Source organism: Schistocerca cancellata, chromosome 7 (genome assembly GCF_023864275.1).
Source record: "Schistocerca cancellata isolate TAMUIC-IGC-003103 chromosome 7, iqSchCanc2.1, whole genome shotgun sequence".
Lineage (NCBI taxonomy): Eukaryota > Metazoa > Arthropoda > Insecta > Orthoptera > Acrididae > Schistocerca > Schistocerca cancellata.
Genome location: NC_064632.1, coordinates 210,640,908 through 210,665,317, shown reverse-complemented (window position 1 = coordinate 210,665,317; position 24,410 = coordinate 210,640,908). Strand labels below are relative to the sequence as shown.

The window sequence follows — 24,410 nt, the reverse complement described above, 5'->3', positions numbered from 1 at the left end:
CCGCTGCCCCCCTGACCCATATCGCCGGCATGAGGCAGCCCCGCCGGAAAACAATAATTAGCGAAACTTTAATTAACTGCTGCCGTAATATGGAGGGCACCACCGCTGGCCCGGAAACTCACAAAAGGGCGAGAAACTGACAAAGGGCAGCGAGGAGCGGCTAGCCTTGTCTCTCAGACTGCGGTTCCGAGAAGTTTTAACAATGGGCAGTGCCGATGAAACATACAATCCACTGCGAAAAAAGAAAGAGAGTGCTGTTTTCTTGGTTGTTTGTTTACAGGTCTTACGTCAGGGAATGCAGCTTCTGTTATTTTTAATTACCTTTTAGATGTTGTAGCCCTTTCTGTTTTCCGTGTATTTTAAGAAAAGTAGGAGGCAAACATGTTTCAGCACTTTATGTGTTATCTTGAGTGGGATTTCTTGCTTATTTTCTTTCTGAAAAATTATTATTGCACGTTAAGCCGCCATGTAAGTTACATAAATTTTTACCTAAAAGTATTTACATGAACAGAAGGGAAATAATTAGGCGTCAAATATTTACATTCGTTTATTACCACAGTTAAGGCACTCTTTGTCAGGTTGATACATTATAAGACTTTCTGGTAAGCAACGCCGAGCGATTTAGGTATAGGATACTAAATTTTTAAATAATACTGTTATGTCATTCTTACTATTAGTTGTGTATGTTGGTAGTCATAGCTACTGTGCATTCTACAGCTTGTCATCTATAAACAACCTAACATTTTCTGCATTTTGCCCATTTCAGACAGAATCCTATACAGCCTGAAATCGGTATAAGGGCAGAGATTTTTACACATGATATCTTAATACGTGCACACCATTGTGTAGCTTCTATGTGCTCTTCGTCGAATAGTCTTCCCAAAAACACCTCCACAGACTTCACTGTATGGGCGAAACTGCACCACTAAGTGGACTATGCCTGTCAGACTTACCGTTTTGCGTCCACTCGTCCACGCTTCAAACACCTCACCTCAGGGGAAAAATTAAACATTAATGACTTGCTCTTGCCACATGTGTTTACAGGTGCTACACAACCTAAACCATACGACTTGTAATGCCTATAATAGTTATTCTCTAAATGTAAATACTGATGTTCAGTACACAGTCCTCAGTTACCCTTTACGCCCTGTATATCGCATTATTTAGCATGTTATTTATGGTGTTTTTATGCCGTGGTTGTGATGTAGCAATTGTATCGAAAAACAAAACAGACTATTTGGTTAATTGACATGAGGCTGGTAAACTGCTGTGTAGTGGGTGGGTCAACATCGGTGAAAGATGGGGGGGGGGGGGGGGGGGGGGAATAGTAGTTTGGCTGACCTCAGTGCACTCGCTGCATGGAATTCCTGTGGCGGGGTAAACTGCACCACCTCATGCTTATGGACACAAACAAAAATAGCCAGGTTCAAAATGGTTCAAATGGCTCTAAGCACTATGGGAATTAACATCTGAGGTCATCAGTCCCCTAGAGCTTAGAACTACTTAAACCTAACTAACGTAAGGACAACACACACATCCATGCCCGAGGCAGGATTCGAACCTGCGGCCGCAGAGGTCGCGGGGCCAGACTGAAGTGCCTAGAACCGCTCGGCCACATCGGCCGCAAAAATGTCCAGGATCTCGTAATGCTTTAAAGATTCACTACAAACACGAAACCACTTACAGACATGCTACAGAAAATCCAAAGGTAGCGTTGAAAACCAATGCAGAGGCGAACCCACTAAAATTATAGGCATGTATGTAAGGTAATTATTAAGAAGCTTATTAACATCTACATTGAATATGAATTATAAAATTAATAACACATGACATAGACACGCAATCTATGCTTATGACACACTGTTGGATACGGCTTTATATCAGCTAAACAACGATCATGGTTTTATTTTAGTTCAACAAATATGCAAATTGCTATGAATAATTTAGTGATTACTTCCTAAAATAGCGCAAAATGCAGGATATCTCCACATGTTAACTAATGATTAGCGTGAGCATGAGCGATCTGTGCATTACTCCAATTTTTTATGCTTATAAAATGAGAATTTAGAACGTTAATGTTTGTAAGATGTCCATATGAGAAACGCAGTACTGGAGCAGCAAGATGAATGAAGATGTGCACTGGATTACTTTTTCACTACTGCGTATTGGATGTTCAAAGTTTAATAAAAATTGATCATTCAGCGACGTTTAGCACTTAATAATATAAAATCAGACTGCAAATTAACTAAAATTACGTGTAATGTATGCCTGAAATATGTAAAAGTCGTAATATATGTAGTCGTAAGAATGATGTTCCAGTTCTACGTTGCTCCGTTGAATCTGGTAATCGATCACCTGGCATGGTCATTGGACTCACATTCGGGAGCACGACGGTTCAATCCCGCGTCCGGCCATCCCGATTTAGGTTTCCCGTGATTTCCCTAGATCACTTCAGTCGAATGCCGGGATGGTTCCTTTGAAAGGGCACGGCCGATTTCCTTCCCCATCCTTCCCTAATCCGACCTTGTGATCCGTCTCTAATGACCTCGTTGTCGACTCGACGTTAAGCACTAATCTCCTCCTCCTCCACCTGGCATGGTTTTTAAATAGGTAAGCAGAGCGGTGCTCGAAGATTTTTATCTTTGTATATTGATTGATGAGGGTGTTTTTGTAAGATTTGTGCGGTCAGTGAGTCGCATGGGCTGTGTTGTTAAGGACCTGCAATGTGCACCTATTTGGGACTTCGAAATATTTCGGTGTATAACAGTTTTGGTAGCATGGCAACCAGTAACATAACTTTTGCTAAGGTGAATTTGTTATTGTGTAACGCAGTAAGTGAACTACTGAAGATCAGGAATTTAATTCAGTTTATGTGATTTGATGTATGACTTAGTGCCTTTGGTTTACATATCGTTAGTGCCTGTGACCGCTCTCCTTGCTCTGCTAATTCAATCATTTTATTTCTTGTTTTTTTACTGTGTTGAAATAACAACCTGTGTGGCCGGCCGGTGTGGCCGAGCGGTTCTAGGCGCTACAGCCTGGAACCGCGCGACCGCTACGGTCGCAGGTTCGAATCCTGCCTCGGGCATGGATGTGTGTGATGTCCTTATGTTAGTTAGGTTTAAGTACTTCTAAGTTCTAGGGGACTGATGACCTTAGAAGTTAAGTCCCATAGTGCTCAGAGCCATTTGAACCATTTTGAACCTCAGATGTTAAGTCCCATTGTGCTTAGAGCCATCTGAACATTTTTGAACAACAACCTGTGTGCAGTCACCATTCGGAATTGAATGAAGCGACAGTTTACATTAATTCTTTGGTTCTAGCCTACGTCATTTCCTAAGGTGCGTGTGTGTGGTTGAGGTTTACGGGCGCTAAAATTTCCTAAGGGATCACGCCCTTAATATATCTTTTATTTCATTATCCATTCACTAAATTGTATTGTTTAAGTTTTTCGTTGAATTGTATTTGCTAAATTAATGCGCCCCGTGATAGATCGACGATTCTGCAAGTTCTTAAACAACTGTGTATGATCGAAACTCATGAACCATACACACGAGCCGTATAAAGATTTAAAGCTGATGGACAACAACAAATTGATCACAAACAAGGATTAATTTCTCATCATTTAACATTAGCAAGCTCCAGAAGCGCTGCATGATTTCGCTTCTCTTGTTTATGAAGCACTAAAACACTTGTTTTAATGTGCTGTTGGGGACGGCGTATTATTTATACAGGTGTTCTATCGTCGCAAGCAATATTTCATTGAAAAGTGATTTGTTTTCACTTAGTACCTCCTTTTCTTGGGGTTCTGATTTTTGTATGCGATATTTTTCTTCTATTGTTAATTTTTTGTTGCTAGTTTTAAGAATTTTTAAATATTTTCTTTGTTCGTGCTATTAAGAGATAGTCAAACGTGGGAGCTATTACATCTTAATGGTCTGACAATGAGACGTGCTGTATACCCGTTTCTAGGATGGCTGCTTGTTTAACCCATGTGTATTGATTGAAAGTAATTACAAACTAACTTGTGGATACGAAATTGGTTATATTTCTCAGTGCTTTAGTTTGCCTTTCAAGTCTTTTATATATTGGGTTGTTAGTTCGATATGCTGTGTTGAGTCCTTCTCTCTTCAGTGTATGTCGTTATGTGTCATTTGTTGCTTATTGTCGGCTGATTTGTTGTGTCTTGTGTTGTGTCTGCCTGTGTGTATGTTTGCTGATAATATGTTCTCAGTTTCTGCTTTTTATTCTATTTTGTATTTCGTCTTTCCACCATAGCCATTCTGCTGTGCACTTTACTTCCCTGTGTTTAGTTCTTCAAAGTAGTCATATTTGCCCATAAGTGTTTTGTTCAGTCTGTGGAGTAAGTATATGAAACTGACTTGTTAACGTGTTATAGTGTGATCAGACTGATTGTGGAAATAACTCCAGTTACAGAGAATTTTAAAAATTTTCCTTTACAGCGATGTAGTACCATGTGCCTGCAGGAAGGCAACTAGCACCGAAGACGTATCAAGTTGTTGCCTGCCTGCAGGTGCCTGGCACCACTTCTGAGGTACTCTCTGTAAAGGCTCATTTTCAAAATTCTCAATAAATGGGGGCGAGTGCCAACGAGGTTACTGCCAAACCCTTTGTCGCTTTATTCATGTCAGTGTCATACCACTCCATGATCATGCCACAGGAGAGCGTGAAACGGGAGCACTGGAAAAGCATAAGAACCCTTTGCTGCTTTCACTTCATATTTCGTCGACTGATTCTGAAAGGTCCCTGCTGGTTCCACCCTGTACATCAGAACAAAAATTGCAATCGCGCTGCACTCCAAAGAGGTGTTATCACGTTAAGTGAGGTTGCTAGGTTATGATACCCTCAGATAAAGGCTGAAGGTTCAGGGAGATGTAAGCAGGATAAAGATGGTCAAGAACGTCTTCCTTTTGCTCATTTCACTACAGATTATCGCTTTCGTCGGTGAAATGTGTGGGAATCAAAGGAAAGAGGTGCTTTCATTGACGCCCTTTGTGCCACTCCTGAAACCTCTTAGTTTCGATTGTGAGTGGCGATGTGTCTAAAATGTTCAAATGGTTCAAATGGCTCTGACCACTATGGGACTTAACATCTAAGGTCATCAGACCCCTAGAACTTAGAACTACTTGAACCTAACTAACCTAAGGACATCACACACATCCATGCCCGTGGCAGGATTCGAACCTGCGACCGTAGCGGTCGCGCGGGTCCAGACTGTAGCGCCTAGAACCGCTCGGCCACCCCGGCCGGCTGTCTAAAATGTTTTCCTCGGCCAATCATAAGGAAACTGCGTGATGTCAACGCTGGGCGTCGCGGTTCTCCATCAAAGAGCCGTCAAACGAAAGGGGCAAATATGGATAAGAGGGGCTGTGACGACCTCCCATCGTGTGACATGTCCACAGCGGCGTTGGACAGAATTGTGGTCGTGTGACTAGGGCCTCCCGTCGGGTAGACCGTTCGTCGAGTGCAAGTCTTTCGATTTGACGCCACTTCGGCGACTTGCGAGTCGATGGGGATGACATGATGATGATTAGTACAACACCCAGTCCCTGAGCGGGGAAAATCTCCGACCCAGCCGTGAATCGAACCCGGGCCCTTAGGATTGACATTCTGCCGCGTTGACCACTCAGCTGCCAGGGGCGGACAGAATTGTGGTGAAATGTGGTGACAATGTGGCATGATTCACCCACTTTACACCTCACTTGAACTTCTGAGCTCTGGCCTTTCTTTGACATGTGTCAACTCGTTTTGCTGAGGGTGACGTTACAGGAAACTACACCTTTGCACCGTTACAGAGGAAGCTTACAGGCAGATTTTGAGCCAAATTTCAAACTTAAGTCTCCCTGTGGGAGAAAATTAAGGGGTTTCGAAAGAGCGATCCTTGGATTTTATTGTGCAGTGTAAGTTCTGAAAGCCTGGTGAAGATTGAGATGAAAGATTTTTAAAGTTAATTTAGTTGTGAGGTGATGGTCATGATGTAGTTTCCACTATAAAATGTGGCAGGAAAGATTGATCTTGCAGTCTGTATATGAATGTTAATTAAACATTTATGGGCTATACATTTTTGATCAAGAAAATGTACTTAGGAGCGCACTTACAAACAGACGCTTAGGAGAGTGAGGAAGTTAAAGAAACTACAAAGAAAAAAATTTTTTACTGGCTCTTGGAGGACAACATATGCAAAAAAAATTAAATACGAAAACTAGGTTTGAAAATGCATTGTAGAACACGAAAAACTTCCTTTTATGTTTATATTTCAAGTTCCCTCAGTTATAAGGCCATCAGATTAGGAGTTTCTTAATATTTCCACCCTCAGAATTCAATCACAGTTTTAAAAAGTGGTTTGTTGAACTCTGAGATATAACCACCCGGAGCTGCAAGATTAAAGGAAAGCTTCTGTGAAAGCAAGAAGACCTTAACATCCGCCTCGGGAGCTGTGTGGTAGTCGTGACGGATTGCTTACCGAAGGTGCTCGGGTTCGATTCCCGGCCGGGTCGAAGATTTTCACCCCTGGCGATAGGGTGTTGCGTCGTCCCCATGTTTGTATCGGCCTACTTCATTCCGCTATTGAAGTGTCAGTATAGGCGCACACCAAAAGCCAAAAAATTTTTAAACAAAGGAAAAAAAATAAGAAGTATACCTTCACTTAGTACTACTGACAATGACGGTCGTATTTTTGATACTATTTCCCGAACATCGAACCCACATGGTGTCAGCCAAAGTAAATGAACATAAGTCTGTGTTTAATCCAATTCTTGCGTAGGTGCCTAATACGTAGATTACTAGAAAGAGTTAACATATTAAGGATATGTTGGGTATAAAGTTCATTTCAGTAACCAGTATATTACTCGATGACATAATTTGTTTTCTGTTTGAACAACGATATGTGGCACCAAATCCTTGGTCAGATGATTCCACGAAGGATTGCTGTCGACATGATTTCATATACTGTATGATTTTCGTCCTATGCACGACACTCATGCACAATAACATATATACGATGTAAAACGCAATTAACAAGGAATTGTGAAGGAAATATCACGAGATCTTTCTGTATTCTCAGTCTTTTTGCCTCGTCAGATTAAACAAGTTGAGCGGTCGACGGCTGCCTTCACCGTTCTCGTCAAGAGAATGTGACTGTCGTAACTGTTGTCGTGATGGCCTGCTTTAACCAACAATCGGCAGCTTAATAATTGGGATTGTCGGCGATGCCCTCAGTCCTCCTCGTCAGGAGCAACTGGCTATAGATAATAGTCGAAGCTTGAGATTCCCGATTTACAAGGCGAGGAGTTTGGGAACATTCTGAGCACGGTATCTCCAAGTTTTAAAGCAGAACTAAATTGTGCAGAAATAAAGAGATAGTATAAAAATTAAATTCGTCAAAAATGATCCATCAGGGCAAGACGGAAAATTTATTCAAAACAAGAGCCTCTAATCTACCTAAGACCCCCAACTGCCGTTGCTGACAGACATACATCTCGAGTTCTGTGATCGATAACAAGGTAGATGTGACGCCATGCCCTCACCGAAGGAAGGGGGAATGGAAAAGAAACAGACGATCACGAAAGAAAATATCCAGGGCCGCGAAAACCGGCAGAGCATATCGGCTAGTATGGACCGATTAACCAATGCATAGCACGGCCCTTCAGTTCCGATTGCGATTAATCGCGTTACTTTAAAGTCCACGGAATTTAAGAGGTTTAGCATTAAGAGTATCAGGCTTGCAAAGTAGTTTTGGCATGAGAATAGAAGGCTTATCATATTCTTTGGATAGCTGTTTAAATGTGAATAGTGTATGCCAGTTTAGCAACACTAGCAGAAAAAGGTGACACGTGACTTAACGTCTGCGATCAAAACAATAATTTACGCAGAGCATCGAGCAGTTCTGAAATGCATGAAAGGCACCCGTACCAAAACGGCCGTGTTTCAGTGTTGTTACAATAGACATGGACGCCTTCGATGCAGTTCGACGTTCATAAGGCTGTCAGTACCACTACGAAAATTTCCCCTTAAGGCACGTCATCACACAAACTCACGATTGTTGAAGGGGTGGTCTAGATGCAGTAGATAGATCATATAACTTTCACATTCTTTTACGTTGTCGGATAACGATTCCACACCAGCAATGTGCCTTTCACGACAGTGTCTACAGTACCTCGAAGTTTGTCGGTGTGATTCTGCTACACACTCTGTAGGATGTTTCAAAGTCCTTCTATCAAACGTATAGGGGTGATAGGCCACGTCATGAGGAACAGTTTTTGTTAGGGACAAAATGTTCTCTGACGTTTTCCAGTGGCGCTAGGTGTCTTTTTATTGAACTCATCGGCTCTGGGACTACAATATTTCTACTAACCAGGTGTGTCGCATCTGCATCCTACTTACCCCCGTAAATTGTTAGAGTTATTTTCGACAATAAAACCTTAAGAATGTTTATCTCTAACTGGAGAAAGACTTTTCGAAATTCGGCTTACCCCTTTTCACTGCGAAACACATGGTGCGACTGGAAGTAATTGCTTTTCATTGTTAATGTATGCCTTGATTCATTCCATATACATGAAGGTTCTCCTTCATAGAGAGTACATCATAGACAGATCTACGGAACACACTGTATCTTAGTGAACAATGCAACTTTTCTAATACATCTGTCCAATAATGTACTTCAGTCATGATAATTATACAGAATTGTTCCGTCTGTCGGAGTGTTTCTTTAGAAATTCAAACATTTGGAACTCTCTGATTCTTTCAGTTCCAACCTTTTCGGATGATTGAGTTTGCCAACAATTTTACCAAGGTCACACAAACGTGGCTGATATCGCAATGACCCGATCTTTTAAAATGCGATCTCCATCTTTTCCGCGAACTGAAAGAACATCAACGGGGAAAGAGATTTTTCAACGATTCACACAACGGACCTCGAATGGGTCCGAGACTAAGGAGCGGTTTTCTATCGTCGTGAAATTGAGCAGTTGGTACAACGTTGCGTCCGATGTTTACAGAGACTTGGTGACTTCGAGTCACGTTTACGAAGTATTATATGGCACTCCCTTATGACCTGAATGCGTGTATTGGTTAGGTTGTAAAGGGTGTCATAAAGTAGTTTTTTCCTCGCCTGAGGCAAGCCGGCACACATCTGTTGTAACTGGTCCTTGACATCCTGGATACTGATACATATATGCAGTTAACATCCGAACTGGTCCTACGCATGTTCTCTCAGAGACAGTTTTGGCGATCTAACTTGCCGAGGGCGTACCTCTTCACCTCACAGTTAATAGAAACAAGTGCCATCGTGCATGAGAATTTCTTGTTGAAAAATGGCACCACAATACAGTCAAAGAGCAGTAATACAAGAAGACGCAGGAATTGGCTCAACTGCTACCAGCCGTGACTAGAAGTCATAGCATGGTGCCAGAAGTAACACCGCTGCGCCTCTCCAAAACAGTGGAAGAATGGGATCTCTTCCGAAGTCGCTGCAGTACTCACAGACGACGCTCGTCTGCGCTAGTGCAGAACTGTGGTTCACTGCTGAACACAGTGATGAGATGCCATTCATCGGCAGTCCATGCTTCTCGGGCACGTCACCATTCCAAAAACGTGCGGTAATGTGTTGGTGTTAACGGCACTCTACGCGCGGGACGGTAATCCCGTAGTCTGGCTGCTGCTGCTGATCTCTGGCCGACGGTGCGTGATGACACAGAATCTTTCAGGGAATCCGGTGCCTGTTCTCTGACTTTTCGCGCTTGCATGTAGACGTTACGATGTGGTTGGTGCACTGTAGGCCGATCCTCCCTTGTGGTGGTTGACGGCAAGAGTGCCAGCCCTCACGTTCCAATGAAGTCCAACTTCTGGCCACTTCACACACTGATCACTTCAAATCTATATATTCGATCAGCCGGCCAAATTGAGAACCATAGTGATGACCCTTTAAAACTGCCAGGTGTTGATAACGCTGTTCACACGAGTACACGGCGTCTCCGTGTCTTTCACGCTATCTCTCAACAGCTAACGCTGTTTACGCCTGTTATATACACTACCAGGTCTGGCAACAAATTAAACACGAACAACACTAATGCACTGTGGTGGCTGTTCTCCCTGCCGCAGAGAATTTGCATCTTCAGTGGTGGTGCGTACGTTTAGCAAGTTACATTGACATGCCACTGTTTTGAGTGCTTCACTTTTTTGTTCAGCAAGAGTAATTGAAATGGTCTTTTACGAACTTTGGTGTCTGATTTCAAACTCTTCAGTTTCGGATCTCTACCGCCTGTATACGTTTGACGGTAAAGATTTCGGAAACCCTGACTGTACTCATAAAGTTGCAGTCCCTGTTGCAGAGTAGCATGATACCGACAAATTTCGAGGAGCTGTAGAAAGATTCTCGACCACTAATTGAGAAGAGAACATCATGTCCGGAAACGTCTCTCAGATATGTTAAAAAACGTCGAAGTTAGATCGACGAACTCTTACCACCAGGACATCTCTTTGATAAAGATCGCAGATTTGTACGGTGACGGACCGCTAAGTGGACATCTTCCACGTCGTCCTAGAGCGTTTTGGACTTCAGATGTCGTCAAACGAAAACACGAGTCTCACAACAAAAGAGCAGATGTTGCTCAGCGCAGCGATAGCAGGCGCGTCGGCGCCCAAATTCACTTTTGCTGACCGTTCAGTGGCGTCATTGGCTAATACTTCGAGATTATGGGTACCGTCCTTAATCTGTACCTCAAGACACGCTCTGCAAACGCTCGAAGTTTTGTAACACCGCGTCCACACCACTTCAGATGACCTATATAAATAGTTAGCAATTAAAGTTACAACACAAGTAAAGGATTGCAAATAACTAACTTTTACACACTGCACGCATACTATATGTGTAGTAGGAAAATTCACGATTAAAATTTGTATGTGATTTGCGGACATACAGGGTGTGAAATTTAGTACAAAGCACTGCCGCTTGTCAGTAACAATGGCGCTGACCCAGATCGGTCAGGAACAGGAACGACTTTCTTTGCCGCTTCAATTGCCACAGTTCATCAATGCTAGTGCCTGGCGAACAGTTATGAACATGTCTCGCGGTAATCTACGTTCAGATCTTTTCAATGGCTGAGAGATCAGGAAAACATGAGGACCAGGGCTATAGTTGAAAACCTTCTGTATGGACAAAATGTTATCTTGAGTTACCTAGATTAAAAGTAACGCCATTGTGACCTCGAAGATACGACGCAGCCACCAGCACTATTGCTCGCGGTACCAGGCGGGGGGAGGGGGGGCGGTGGTATGGGGGATGGGGGAGGTCGGAATCGTGGTACTTTATTCCCACCTTTGAAAGTATTGTAATCTAATCAGTTTCTTTACATTTCTTTCAGATTCTAAACATAACACAAAAATTTAAGTCTCACTTTCCCAATGAAGGCTGTATTCAGTATTTACAGTTTCAGATCTTCCTTACACATGAAAATCTCTCGAGAAAGTCAACAGCGATGATCAAAATTTGCACTTTAAATAAGCTTTAAACATAGCTGCGTGGTCAGCAACCGTTTACAAATTCAAGTTATATCAATTACAGCCCTCGGTCGCTAAAATTATGTCTTTTGACCTGGTTTCGGCACTTTTATGAGTGCCTTCATCAGAAATTAAACATTAAAATTGCCTTATAACATAGGAACAATAATTATGGGAAATTTTTTTATAACAGTTTAAGTATTGACTAACAGCACAAGAAAGAAACAGTACTTACATGTCACGTACATACGTCAAGTCACAGGTAGCAACGGATTGAGGAGCCTGCGTTAGCAACTGCGTGCAGGTGAACATTACACCAAGTGTGCCATCTAGTAGCCGCTAATATAAGTAGTCTACTTAACATCTGTCTATATTTTAAATGTTAAGTAGCCTACTTATATTTGCGGCTACTAGATGACACTCTTAGTGTAATGTTCACCTGCCCGAAGTTGCTAACGCGGGCGCCTCATTCTGTTGCTATCTGTGGCTTGACGTATGTGAGCAGCCCATAGTGGCTTGCCTTCCATATATTCTTTTTTTTTTTTAATTTGGTGACCAAATCTTTATCGCTTTATATTTATTTTATCCGTGACGTGTAAGTACTGTTTCTTTCTCGTGCTGTTAGTCAGTACTTATACTTTCATAAAAAAACCATAATTTTTGTACTTATAGGCCAATTTGAATATTTAATTTTTGATGAAGGCACTCGTAGAAGTGCCGAAACCAGGTCAAAAGAATAAATTTTTGCGACCGAGGGCTGTAATTGCTTTAACTTGCATTTTATATATTTTTATGATAGTCATATAGTCTGCAGTATGCACAATTGAAAATGCGATGATGTTGCTAAGGTCGTGTTAAAAGTATTTTCAGATTATGGACACTGGTTACACACCAGTACCTCTTTAAAAGTATGTTATTAATATAATTCAACAACAATTAATGCATTTTGTTTTTTTATAGTATGCGCAATGGTAATACGTTTTATGGAAAATGCCTTGATATTGCTAGGGTTAAGACATCAGAAATGGAACAGCTGCTGTCCAAATTACCGGCTATGCGAACCGTTGGTGCTCGTGCACACTACTCAGTGGCGCCCTGTAACATCACGGCAGGTTTTATGCACAAAGAGGAAGAGTGCAATCTGACAACGGCCACAGATGGATCCGTCCAACGAGATTCTGAACGCAGAAACGGGAGCTGGCTAAAAAGGCAATATGGTGCCATTCGTGTGTCCAGTGCTGTCGTGGGGGGAAAGAGCGAGGGGACGGGAGCACCACTATCGGCTCGCCCCTCTCTGCAGCCGAGTCAAGGGAACCTCAGCAACTGCCGTCATGTTGACAGTCCCCGGTGTTACCGGAGCCATCGCACTATCCGTCTTGCTGCAATAGACCCGGTTCCTGACCCAAGGCACGTGACGTGCCTCTATAAAACTGTACGGTCAGCAGAGCAATATGCCTGCCCTCACGGCCTCCAGCTGCCTGGGGCTCCAGCGGTCCTGCCCGACGTTGAGTATGGTCCTCCCGATGCCACAGATTCCATATTCGGTGTGACAGTCGTGGAATCCCTACAAACACGGTCAGTAGTATCACTGAACGATGAACGGCAGTCCCGTTAGGCCGTCAACCTACAGGTGGGCGTTTGTCCTCGTTACAATAGGCATAGTGCGACCTTCACACAGACAAACAACGTTCAAGTGCCACTTGTCCGTGATTTTTGCTTGTGTCCACAATGCAGATTCCGTTACTCGTACCTACTTGTGTCGTTGTGCTGAAATATTGACCATTTGCAGTTGGAAGCCTGTAGTGCACTTCGTGTCAGTCTGACGTTCGTAGTGTGCACCCTTCACATTGTTACGATTTTAATGACCAGCAGTAAAGAATGCGAGTAATTCTTTGGCAGGAACATTGTCCAGATCTCTTTCGCTTGATTATCTCAGTTTCTGGTACATTTCCTGTTCTATCCTTAGCGATGGGTGGGTTCTGAAGGTAAAGAGCAAAGAGAGAGAGAGACAAAACAGTTGTATAAAACACTTTTGCCTAGATCAGTGAGTGCCTAAAATAATGCAGTCAGGTCCAAAAGGACAACTTGCTAGTTCGGTGAAATATTGTAGTCCCAGGGCCGACGAGTTAAATAAAAAAAAACACTTAGCGACGCTGTGAAACTTCAGCGGACATTATGTCCCTGACTAAAGTTGTTCGCCATGATGTGAACGTTTGATTCAATGACGTTGATACCTTCTGTATAGTATGTAGCAGAACGACACCGACAAGCTTAGAGGGACTGAAGAGACTGTCTTGAAAGGCACATTGCGGGTGTTAAATCGTTATCCAACAACTTAAAAGAACATCGAAGTCATATGGTCTACCTACTACATATAGGCGACCCCTTCAACAATAGTGAATTCGTACGATGACTTGCCTTAAGGGGAAAGACGGAAGAAAGAAGAACTAGCATAAATGAAAACAGCAAAAACGTAACATCAGATCTAGGGATAGGGAAGTAGAAGAAGTTAAGAAATTCTGCTATCTAGGAAGCAAAATAACACATGACCCACTAAACAATGAGGAAACAGAAAGCAGACTAGCACTGGCAAAAAGGGCGCTCTTGGCCAAGAGGAATCTACTAATACCAAATACACGCATTATTTCTGAGGATGTACGTTCGGACCAGAGCATTGTATGGTAGGGAACCATGTACAGTGTGAAAACCGTAAAAGTAAAGAATCTAAGCATTTGAGTTGTGATGCTACAGACGAATGTTGAAAATTAGGTGGACTTATCAGGTGCAGAATGAGGAGGTTCTGCGCAGAATCGGAGAGGAAAGGAATATGTGAACAACGACAAGAAGAACAGACAGGACAGTAGGGTACGTGTTACAACGTCAGGGGATAATTTCCATGGTACTAAAGGAAACTGCAGAGGGTAAAAACTGTAGAGGAAGACAGAGACTGGAATCCAGTCCACAAATAATTGAGAACGTAGGCTGCAACTGCTACACTGATATAAAAATATTGGCATAGGAGAGGAATTCGCGACGAGCTGCATCAAACCTATCAGAAAAAAAAGAGCTCCTCCAGAGCACATGTCAAATACGTCATGATACACTACTGGCCATTAAAATAGCTACACCAAGAAGAAATGCAGATAAACGGGTATTCACTGGACAAATATATTATACTAGAACTGACATCTGATTTACATTTTCACGCAATTTGGGTGCATAGATCCTGAGAAATCAGTACCCAGAACAACCACCTCTGGCCGTAATAACGGCCTTGATACGCCTGGGCATTGAGTCAGAGCTTGGATGGCGTGTACAGGTACAGCTGCCCATGCAGCTTCAACACGATGCCACAGTTCATCAAGAGTAGTGACTGGCCGCATTGTGACGAACCAGTTGCTCGGCCACCATTGACCAGACTTTTCCAATTGGTGAGAGATCTGGATAATGTACTGGACAAGGCAGCAGTCGAACATTTCCTGTATCCAAAAAGGCCCGTACACGACCTGCAACATGCGGTCTTGCATTATCCTGCTGAAACGTAGGGTTTCGCAGGGATCGAATGAAGGGTAGAGCCACGGGTCGTAACACATCTGAAATGTAACGTCCACTGTTCAAACTGCCGTCAATGCGAACAAGAGGTGACCGAGACGTGTAACCAATCGCACCCCATACCATCAGGCCGGGTGATACACCAGTATGGCGATGACGAATACACGCTTCCAATGTGCGTTCACCGCGATGTCGCCAAACACGGATGTGACCATCATGATGCTGTAAACAAAACCTGGATTCATCCGAAAAAATGACGTTTTTCCATCCGTGCAGCCGGGTTCGTAGTTGAGTACACCATCGCAGGCGCTCCTGTCTGTGATGCAGCGTCAAGGGTAACCGCAGCCATGATCTCCGAGCTTATAGTCCATGCTGCTACAAACGTCGTCGAACTGTTCGTGCAGATGATTGTTGTCTTGCGAACGTCCCCATCTGCTGACTCAGGGATCGAGACGTGGCTGCACGATCCGTTACAGCCATGCGGATAAGATGCCTGTCACCTCGACTGCTAGTGATACGAGGCCGTTGGGACCAGCACTCCTGAACCCACCGATTCCATATTCTGCTAACAGTCATTCGATCTCGACCAACGCGAGCAGCAATGTCGCGATACGATAAACCGGAATCGCGATAAGCTACAATCCGACCTTCATCAAAGTCGGAAACGTTATGGTACGCATTTCTCCTCCTTACACGAGGCGTCACAACAACGTTTCAGCAGGCAACGCCGGTCAACTGCTGTGAGTGTATGAGAAATCGGTTGGAAACTTTCCTCATGTCAGCACGTTGTAGGTGTCGCCACCGGCACCAATCTTGGGTGAATGCTCTGAAAAGCTTATCATTTGCATATCACAGCACCTTCTTCCTGTCAGTTACATTTCGCGTCTGTAGCACGTCATCTTCGTGGTGTAGCAATTTTAATGGCCTGTACTGTACTTGTGAAAAAGGGTGCAATACTTCGCTGTAGGTAATACGCGGCTTCTAAGTTACACACTTTCCGTACGGGCGCGCACGCTCCCCTCTCACGCCGGACGGTCGGTCAGCGTCACAGCACAATGGTTGAGAGCCGCGGACAGGTGCCGACAATACGCCCACGCCATTTACAGTACCGCCCCACCCCACCTCCGTCGCCCGGGCCTCCCCCTAGCCCTGCCGTCAGCGGCGCGGCTTAAAAGCGTAATTAACCAGGCTCCGAGGCCGCGGTGGCGGTGGCGACCGCGCCTTTTTCATACTTAGTTAGCGACTCATTTATTCTGACCCGGCTGCCCGCCGCGGCGCGGCTTCTGGCTTTGATCGCGCCGCCTGACAAGGCGCCCACAGCCGGCCGTCACACCCTTCATTCCGCTTAACTGCCTTTCTCCTTCTGTTCCACTCCTTATCCGGCTCTGCCGAGCCAGCGACTGAGAAAGATTACACACGCAAAAGTCACCGTGTAGAGGGCCACCGTCAGACATGTTCTTTATCTTGGTCTACAATATCGCACGATCAGCTTCTCGCTCTTTGGAAAGTTCTTGTTGCTGTAGCAATGAGCCACATTCTGATACCGAACTCTATCGATCCATACCCGAAAAAGTGTGAGTTCAAATTACCGCTTTGTATGCAGCTTTCAAATTGCTGAGGGGTAATTTTTTCCATTAGCTGTCCGATTGATTTGATGTGGACCATCACGAATCCCTCTCCTACGCAAACGTTTTGATCCCAGAGTAGTATTTGCAGCCTACGTCCTACATTGTTTGTTGAATGTATTCCAATCGCTGTCTAACTTCAGTTTTTATACTCTGCAGCACCAGAAGTACGATGTAGGTTATTGGCCTGTAACTGTCTGTTAATGAGCAACGAAGTATGGCAGTTAATAGTATTCTTGCCGCAACTACTTAGCACTTAAAATTATTTTGATAAAATATTTTTTTTTTGTTTTGGGTCTGCCAAAGTGCAGCGATCTTTGTTTCATTTTTTCTTTAGTTTTTATAATATTTTTAAATTATCACCTTGCATCCATACAGCTTAAGGACTGTATTTACTGATGTGGTGAGCCTTGGGTGTAACTGTCTTATTTAATAGTTACATGTGCTACCGCTTTTAAATTGTCTTTTCTTACTAATTGCAAAACGGCTGATAATTTTTGGTAATAAACTACTGTTAAACTATATACAGTATTGGAAGAAAAATCGGCATTGGCCGTATTTTGTTGTTTTATTGTCAGCAAAATCGATTTTCGGTCACTTAGTGACCATTCTCAGTGCTGTAATATACAATTAAAATTGGTAGGCACTGGTATCAAGCTATAACCAGAAGCTTAGAGCGATCATCATCGTACTTTATGTGATACAGTACAGGGCCAATGCTGATTTTCCTTCCAATTCTATCCACTATTTGGTCGTGGTGCACACAACACGCCATGGAGTCGCCAATCAATATACAGTATTGTTACCAGATCCTTACCACTCGTAGCACGTGTTCTATCACACTCATAGTTTGTAAACACCAACATGAATAGTCGCTTTGTTGCCACTTATCCTAATGATTTTATAAATTCCAGTGCAATGTTAACTATCACAAGTTGTTAAGAGCTCTTTTAAATTCTGACTCTAATCCCTTGTCAATTCCAAGTGTTCCTTCTATGAAGCCATAAGACCAGGCCCTCCACCTATCCCCTTTTTCCTCTGCGTAGAGTTACCACCACACTCTTAATGTTACAGACCTTGCTTTTAATTTCGCTGAAGGCTGTACTGCCCTTTCTACATGCTAAGTTAGATCTTATTTCGATCATTTCTTTCTCGATTTCGTCGTATTTTTCCCGCAGCGATTTCGCCTTGACTGCCAAGCACTTCCTATTTATTTAATTCCTATGTGATTCATACACTGAAGCGCTAAAGAAACTGGTACAGGCATGCGTATTCAAATACAGAAATTTGTAAACAGGCAGAATGCGGCGCTGCGGTAGGCAAAGCCTATATAAGACAAAAAGTGCATGGCGCAGTTGTTAGATCGATTACTGCTGCTACAATGATAAGTTATCAAGATTTAATTGAGTTTGAACGTGGTGTTATAGTCGGGGTACGAGCGACGGTACACAGTTTCTCCGAGGTAGCGATGAAGTGAGGATTTTCCTGTACAACCATTTCACGAGTGCACAGCGAATATCAGGAGTCCGGTAAAATATCAAATCACTGACATCGCTACTGCCGGGATAACATACTGCAAGAACGGGATCTACGATGACGGAAGAGAATCGTTCAACGTGACAGAAGTGCAACCCTTCAGCAAATTGTTCCACATTTCAGTGCTGGGCCATCAACAAGGGTCAGCGTGTCAACCATTCAACGAAACATCACCGATATGGGCTTTCGGAGCCGAGGCTGACAGGTGTACCCTTGATGACTGCACGACTCAAAGCTTTTCTCCTCTCTTGGACCTGTCAACACCGATATTAGACTCTTCATCACTGGAAGCATGTTGCCTGGTCGTAAGAGTCTCGTTTTAAATTGTATCTAGCGGATGGACATGTACAGGTATGGAGACAAACTTATGAATCCATGGACCCTACATGTCAGCAGGGGACTGTTCAAGCTGGTGGAGGCTCTGTAATGATGTGGGGCGTGTGCGGTTGGAGTGATAGGGATCCCTAATATATCTAAATACGGCTCTGACAGGTGACACGTACGTAAGCATCCTGCCTCATCAGCCGCATCTATTCATGTGTACTGTGCATTACGAAGGACCTGGGCAATTCCAGCAGGACAATACGACACCCCAAACGTCCAAAATTGCTACAGGTGGCTCCAGCAACACTCCTCTGAGTTTAAACACTTCCTCTGGCCACCGCACTCCCCAGACAAGAACATTACTGAGCATATCCGGGATGCCTTGCTACATGCTGTTCAAAAGAGACCTCCACCCCCTCGTACTCCTACGGATCCCTGCAGGATTCATGGTGTCAATTTCCTCCAGCACTACTTCAGTCCATGCGACTTCGTGTTGCGGCACCTCTGCGTGCTCGTGGGGCCTACACGATATTAGGCAGGTGTACTAGTTTCTTTGGCTCTTCAGTGTATATAAAGTATAGGGAAGGTAAGATGAAATGGCTGCATGAAAAATGTGAAGAGATCGAAAAAGAAATTACTGTCTAAAGGCCCGACTCGGGATATAGGAGAGTAAAACGACCTTCGGTGAAACTAAAAGCAAAGGTGGTAACGTTAAGAGTGCAACAGGAATACCACTGTTAAATGCAGAGGGAAGAGTGGATGGACCGAAACAGTGTGTTGAACGTCTCTAGAAGGGGAAGGACTAGTCTGATAATATGATAGAACAGTCGGTAGGGAAGAAATAGGGGATGCAGTATTAGAACCAGAACATAAAAGAGCTTTGGGAGCTTTAAAACCAAATAAGGCAGAAGGGATGGATAACATCCGATCGGATTTTATAAAATCATTGAGGGAAGGGGCAATCAAACGACTATTCAGGTTAGTGTGTAGAAAGCATGAGACCATCGGACTTTCGGAAAAGCTTCATCGACACAATTCTGAAGATAGCAAGAGCCGACAAGTGCGAGAATCCTACGACTTAACGGCTCATTCGTCCAAGCTGCAGACGAGAATAACATACAGAAGAGTGGAAAAGAAAACTGAGGATATGTTACGTGATGGTTAGTTTGGATTTAGGAAAAGTAAAGGCTCAGGAGAGGCATTTCTGACGTTACGGTTGATAATGGAAGCAATACTAAAGAAAAATCAATACAATTCATTGGATTTGTCGACCTGGAAGAAGGGTTCGACAATGTAAAATTGTGAAAGATATTCAGAATTCTGAGGAAAATAGGAGTAAGCTCTAGGGAGAGACGGGTAATACACAACATGTACTAGAGCCAGGAGAGAATAATAAGTGTGTAAAAGCAAGAACGATGAAAAGGGCTTAAGCCAGGGATTAAGACAGGGATTAAAAAGGGCTTAAGACAGGGATTAATCTTTCCCCTCTACTGTTCAAACTATACATCGAAGGAGCAATGATGGAAATAAGAGAAAGGTTCAGAATTAGAAGTCAAGGTGAAAGTGTATCTATGATACGGTTTGCTGGTGTCTTTGCTATCCTCAGTGAAAATGAATAAGAATTACAAGACCTGTTGAATGAAATGAACAGTCTAATGAGTGCAGAATATGGATTGAGACTATATGGGAGAAAGAACTTGAAGAAATGAGACCAGCGAGAAACTGAATATCAGAATTGTAGGTAAGGAAGTAGACGACTTTAAGGAATTCTGCTACCTAGGAAGCAAAATAATCCATGATGCACGAACCAGTGAGGAGAAAGAACGTATATTAGCAGTGTCAGAAAAGGGCATTGCTTTCAATGAGAATTTTATCAGTAAGAAATATTGGATTTAATTTGAGGAAGAAATTTCTGAATATGTACATCTGGAGCACAGCATTGTACGGTAAACCGGAACAGAAGAGAATAGAAGCGTTTGGGATGTGATTTTACAGACGAATGTAGGAAATTAAGTGGAATGATAAGGTAAGGAGTGATGAGGTAGTGTGCAGAATCGGAGAGGAAAGAAATATATGGAAAACGCTAATGAAAAAGAAGGGACACGTTGGTAGGACATCTGTTAAGAGATGATGCAATAATGTCGATGGTACTAGAGGGAGCTGCAAAGGGTAAAAATTGTAGGGTAAGGCAAAGACTGCAATGCATTCAACAAATAAGTGAGCAAATAATTGACGACGTAGGTTGAAAGTGCTAGTCTGAAACGAAGATGATGGCACAGGAGGGGAATTTGGGGCGGGCCGTATCTAACCAGTCGGAAGATTGATGATTCCAAAAAAGGAGGAAAAGCGAATTTGGATAAAAACTATTGTACAGTGAGACGCTTTTGGTATTATATCAAAGCTGACAAAGTTCGCGCATTACCAACACTTTCCGAGAATAAGGAGATGTTTTTTCCTTCACATACACCGCTAGCAGCAAAGAAAAAGAAACTAAACGTAGTATGGACAAAATGGGACTAAAAATGGAACACAGTATACTTTATCAGACAAAAATTCCAGAATGTACTTTCATTGTGCAGTGGAGAGTACGCTGATCTGAAACTCCCTGACAGATTAAAATTTAGTGGTGGACCAGGACTCGAACTTCGGACCTTTGCCTGTCGCTGGCAGGCTCTCTAATGAATGAGCTACCCCTTTCTAAAAATTTTATCGTTTTTGGGCCTCCTCCTACTCCTCTCATAGACCACCCTTTGCTCTTTAAAATCGCCTTCATTGACATGGGTTCCTTCCGTCACGTGTACAGTTGTAATGGAAGTGTTTGCTTATGTTATTCTAAACTTTTCGTTGCTAAATCGTGCAAGGTGTTGAAGACTTCACACCTTTTTCGACGCGAGCTCTTGTCTACATGGTTCGAGGGATATTTAGGATCATTAAATGACTTGAAAAGCTGCTGGATCAATGAACACGCCTTTCACTCATATTGCTGTTTTAGTCACTAGGTAGCCTCAGACCGAAAATATACTGTAGTGGAAGTTATCATAAAACAAAATCTAAAATTCACATAGCTTGTTCTCTAGTTTATAGAAGAGGATGTGGTGGGGGCGGTGAGAGGTTGGGTGCAGGAAATAAGGGAATTTGGCCAAGGGTTAAGGTGTCAGTATAATGCATATGAAATTTAGATGTTTAGGTAAGTTTTTACCTCGTTCACAGGCACCTAAGTAGATACCAAGAAACCTGAACCAGTGGTTGGAATCGAACTACGAATTCTGTACAGTCCACATACATTTTCAGCTGTATTTGACAAAGACTATAAAGCCAGTAGTTGAGAAAATTTTACATACGTGACGTATTGCAAAATGTGTGCTTGGAAGCAGTTCGTAACCTCCAAGACCATATACGTCATGTAGAGTTTTGACGTATGTGTGTTGGAACAAGAATCTTCTCACTTTGAACGAAAGAAGATTTAAATACACTTACGATACACGCAACACTGACGCAATACATTTTAAAAAGTCCTCAGGCCGAAACCGGCCGGTAATGTCATACTTTCACTTTGAACAATGAAGCAATAGAGTTGATAGGCTGTAGTGATATTTTTAAAAGATGAATCCATTACTGAAGCTTCCAACTCTGTCTGCCATTCGTATTGTTCCCTCTTCGTTCTTATACATACTAATTCCGCCTTTCCCAATTGCTTACGCCTATTTTCCTGATAATTTTAAATATATAGTGAAATTTTACGTTATCGAGCTCCTTTTCTTGGACGAAAAACCCTGTGAAAGAGTCTCGATTTTTCTTGAGGTTTACCCCCATTATCACTCTCAGTGTCAATGCCTTGCCTTCGTCGTATTTTGGTTCTTGTTACAACTTGTAACGCTTACACCTGCCATGTTTTGTGGAAATGTGACATATTATATGGTTTCAGATGTCTGATAATGAAAAAGAGTCGAAATTTCATTTCCCACAAATAAAAGTTGGTAGCAACATAAAGGGAGAGGATTATATTAGAATATTAAGATGTGGGTTTTGGACTATAACCAGAGATCAGTAAACATATCGTTGTGTACTGATCAGTTTTGACGTCATAGCTACACGTTTAATAATTTTATTCGACTGTTTCTTCTTGGTATGAAGTGGAGTCCGTGCTGCCAGAAAACACGTACCAACTCTGTGGCAGCCGGGCTTCTCCCAGGCGTCTCTCTCGCCGTCCATGCCTGCTGACACCGCACTCAGACAGAGAGCGACCGCCAGGGCGAAGAAGTGCAGGGCTGTCCGGGAGCAGGGTGGCACCATCTTGAAGCAGCGGAGGCGGCGGCGGCACCTGCACACACCGACGTTACACTCTCAGCAAAGTCCGCTCACATCATAGTACAACAAGTATCAAGTGAGTAAAGGTCACCGATAATGAAGAATGCTAACAAAAGAGCAGGTAACGGTGTTACATCGCATTTATCACTCGCATGTCATATCCCCTATGAACCACAACCATAAGATCACTGCTCATCGCAAAACATAATGCAACATAGTGGTATTGTTGGCGTGGGATCCGCTAAGTATACAGAGTGAGACACCTAAGATAGACAATTCCAAAAATATTCAGAATGAATAAATATATCGAGGTGCGGCTTTCGCCAGGTTATAGCGGTGAATTTGCTGACGTTCGCAAGTAATTTTTATCGTTTATAGTCGCCGAATTACAACACCAAGATTTTTTCGCTCCCGCATTTGAAGGGAGCTTCTAAAAGGACTTCATAGACGTAACATGTATAGGACTTAGGTCAAAGCCTCAGTTACATGTTTGCTTACATTTGTTACACATCTTCTCCTCACGGCGGGACAGCGGTTTGCGGTGCTGTCCCCTTGATACTATTTGACCAAGTCCCATTCATGTTATGTCGTTGAAGTCCTCTTAGAAACTTCTTTCAAATTCTACAGAAAAATGCATATAATTCTCTTAGAAAAAAAAACAGAAACGAAGGCAGTGTATAATTAGGCGACTATAAGCGGTAAACATTACTTGCTAATGTCAGGAAATTCTTGTGTTTACCCGTGCGCTTGAAGTCCAACAGTCTGTGTGCTGCTTTTGTGCCGATCGAATAACTTGCTCGTAAAAGTATAGAGACATTCTAAATGCTTATGACAGTCGAAAAAATGAATATCGTGAATGGGGAATGTCGCCAAAAAGAGTGTATGCTGAAGAATATTCCAGTCGTGCCAAGCACTAACGATCTATTTTTTTCAAACTTCAGAAAAAAGTTATAGAAACTGTAAGTACGGAGAATAATTAACTCTAAGGAAACAGAAGAGCAAGTGATGACAGAAATGAAACTAAAATCTTACGAGTAGTTAACAAATCGCTACAAAAGCAGGACACAGACTATTGGGCTTCAAACGCACAGGTCAACACAAGAATTTCCTGACGTTATCAAACAATTCTTATCGTTTTTAATCGTTGAATTAGACACTAACTGTTTCTTTGTTTCTAATAGAACTATATACATTTTTCTGCGGAATATGAAAGAAGTTTCTAAGAGAACTTCAATTACGTAAGATGTATGTGACTTGGTCAAATAGCATCAGGGCAACAGCTCTGCAAATCACAGTCCCGCCGTCAGGTGAAGAGATCCCACAAACGTCTGCCCTTGTAAGTAAACATTTAACTCAGGTTCTGCCATGTTTCTGCCCTCTTATTCCAAACGTATGCAAACATGTAGCTTGATCTGAGTTACATGTTTGCTTACATTTGGTATAACAGGGCAGACGTTTATGAACCTCTTCTCCTGATGGTTTGCGGCGCTGTTACCTTAATACTATACGATCAAGTGCCATACATGTTACGTAGTTGAAGTCGTCGTA

At 42.9% G+C, this 24,410-nt stretch overlaps 1 protein-coding gene across 1 annotated transcript in view; it reads right to left on the bottom strand.

Moving 5' to 3' along the window:
* The window catches only part of LOC126092702 (uncharacterized), a 372,947-nt gene that overhangs the window by 31,832 nt on the left and 316,705 nt on the right, over positions 1 to 24,410 (bottom strand). The window contains exon 4 of the mRNA XM_049908425.1: positions 22,718 to 22,875. Coding sequence (XP_049764382.1) covers positions 22,718 to 22,875 — 158 coding nt within the window. The remainder of the gene's footprint in view (positions 1 to 22,717; positions 22,876 to 24,410) is intronic.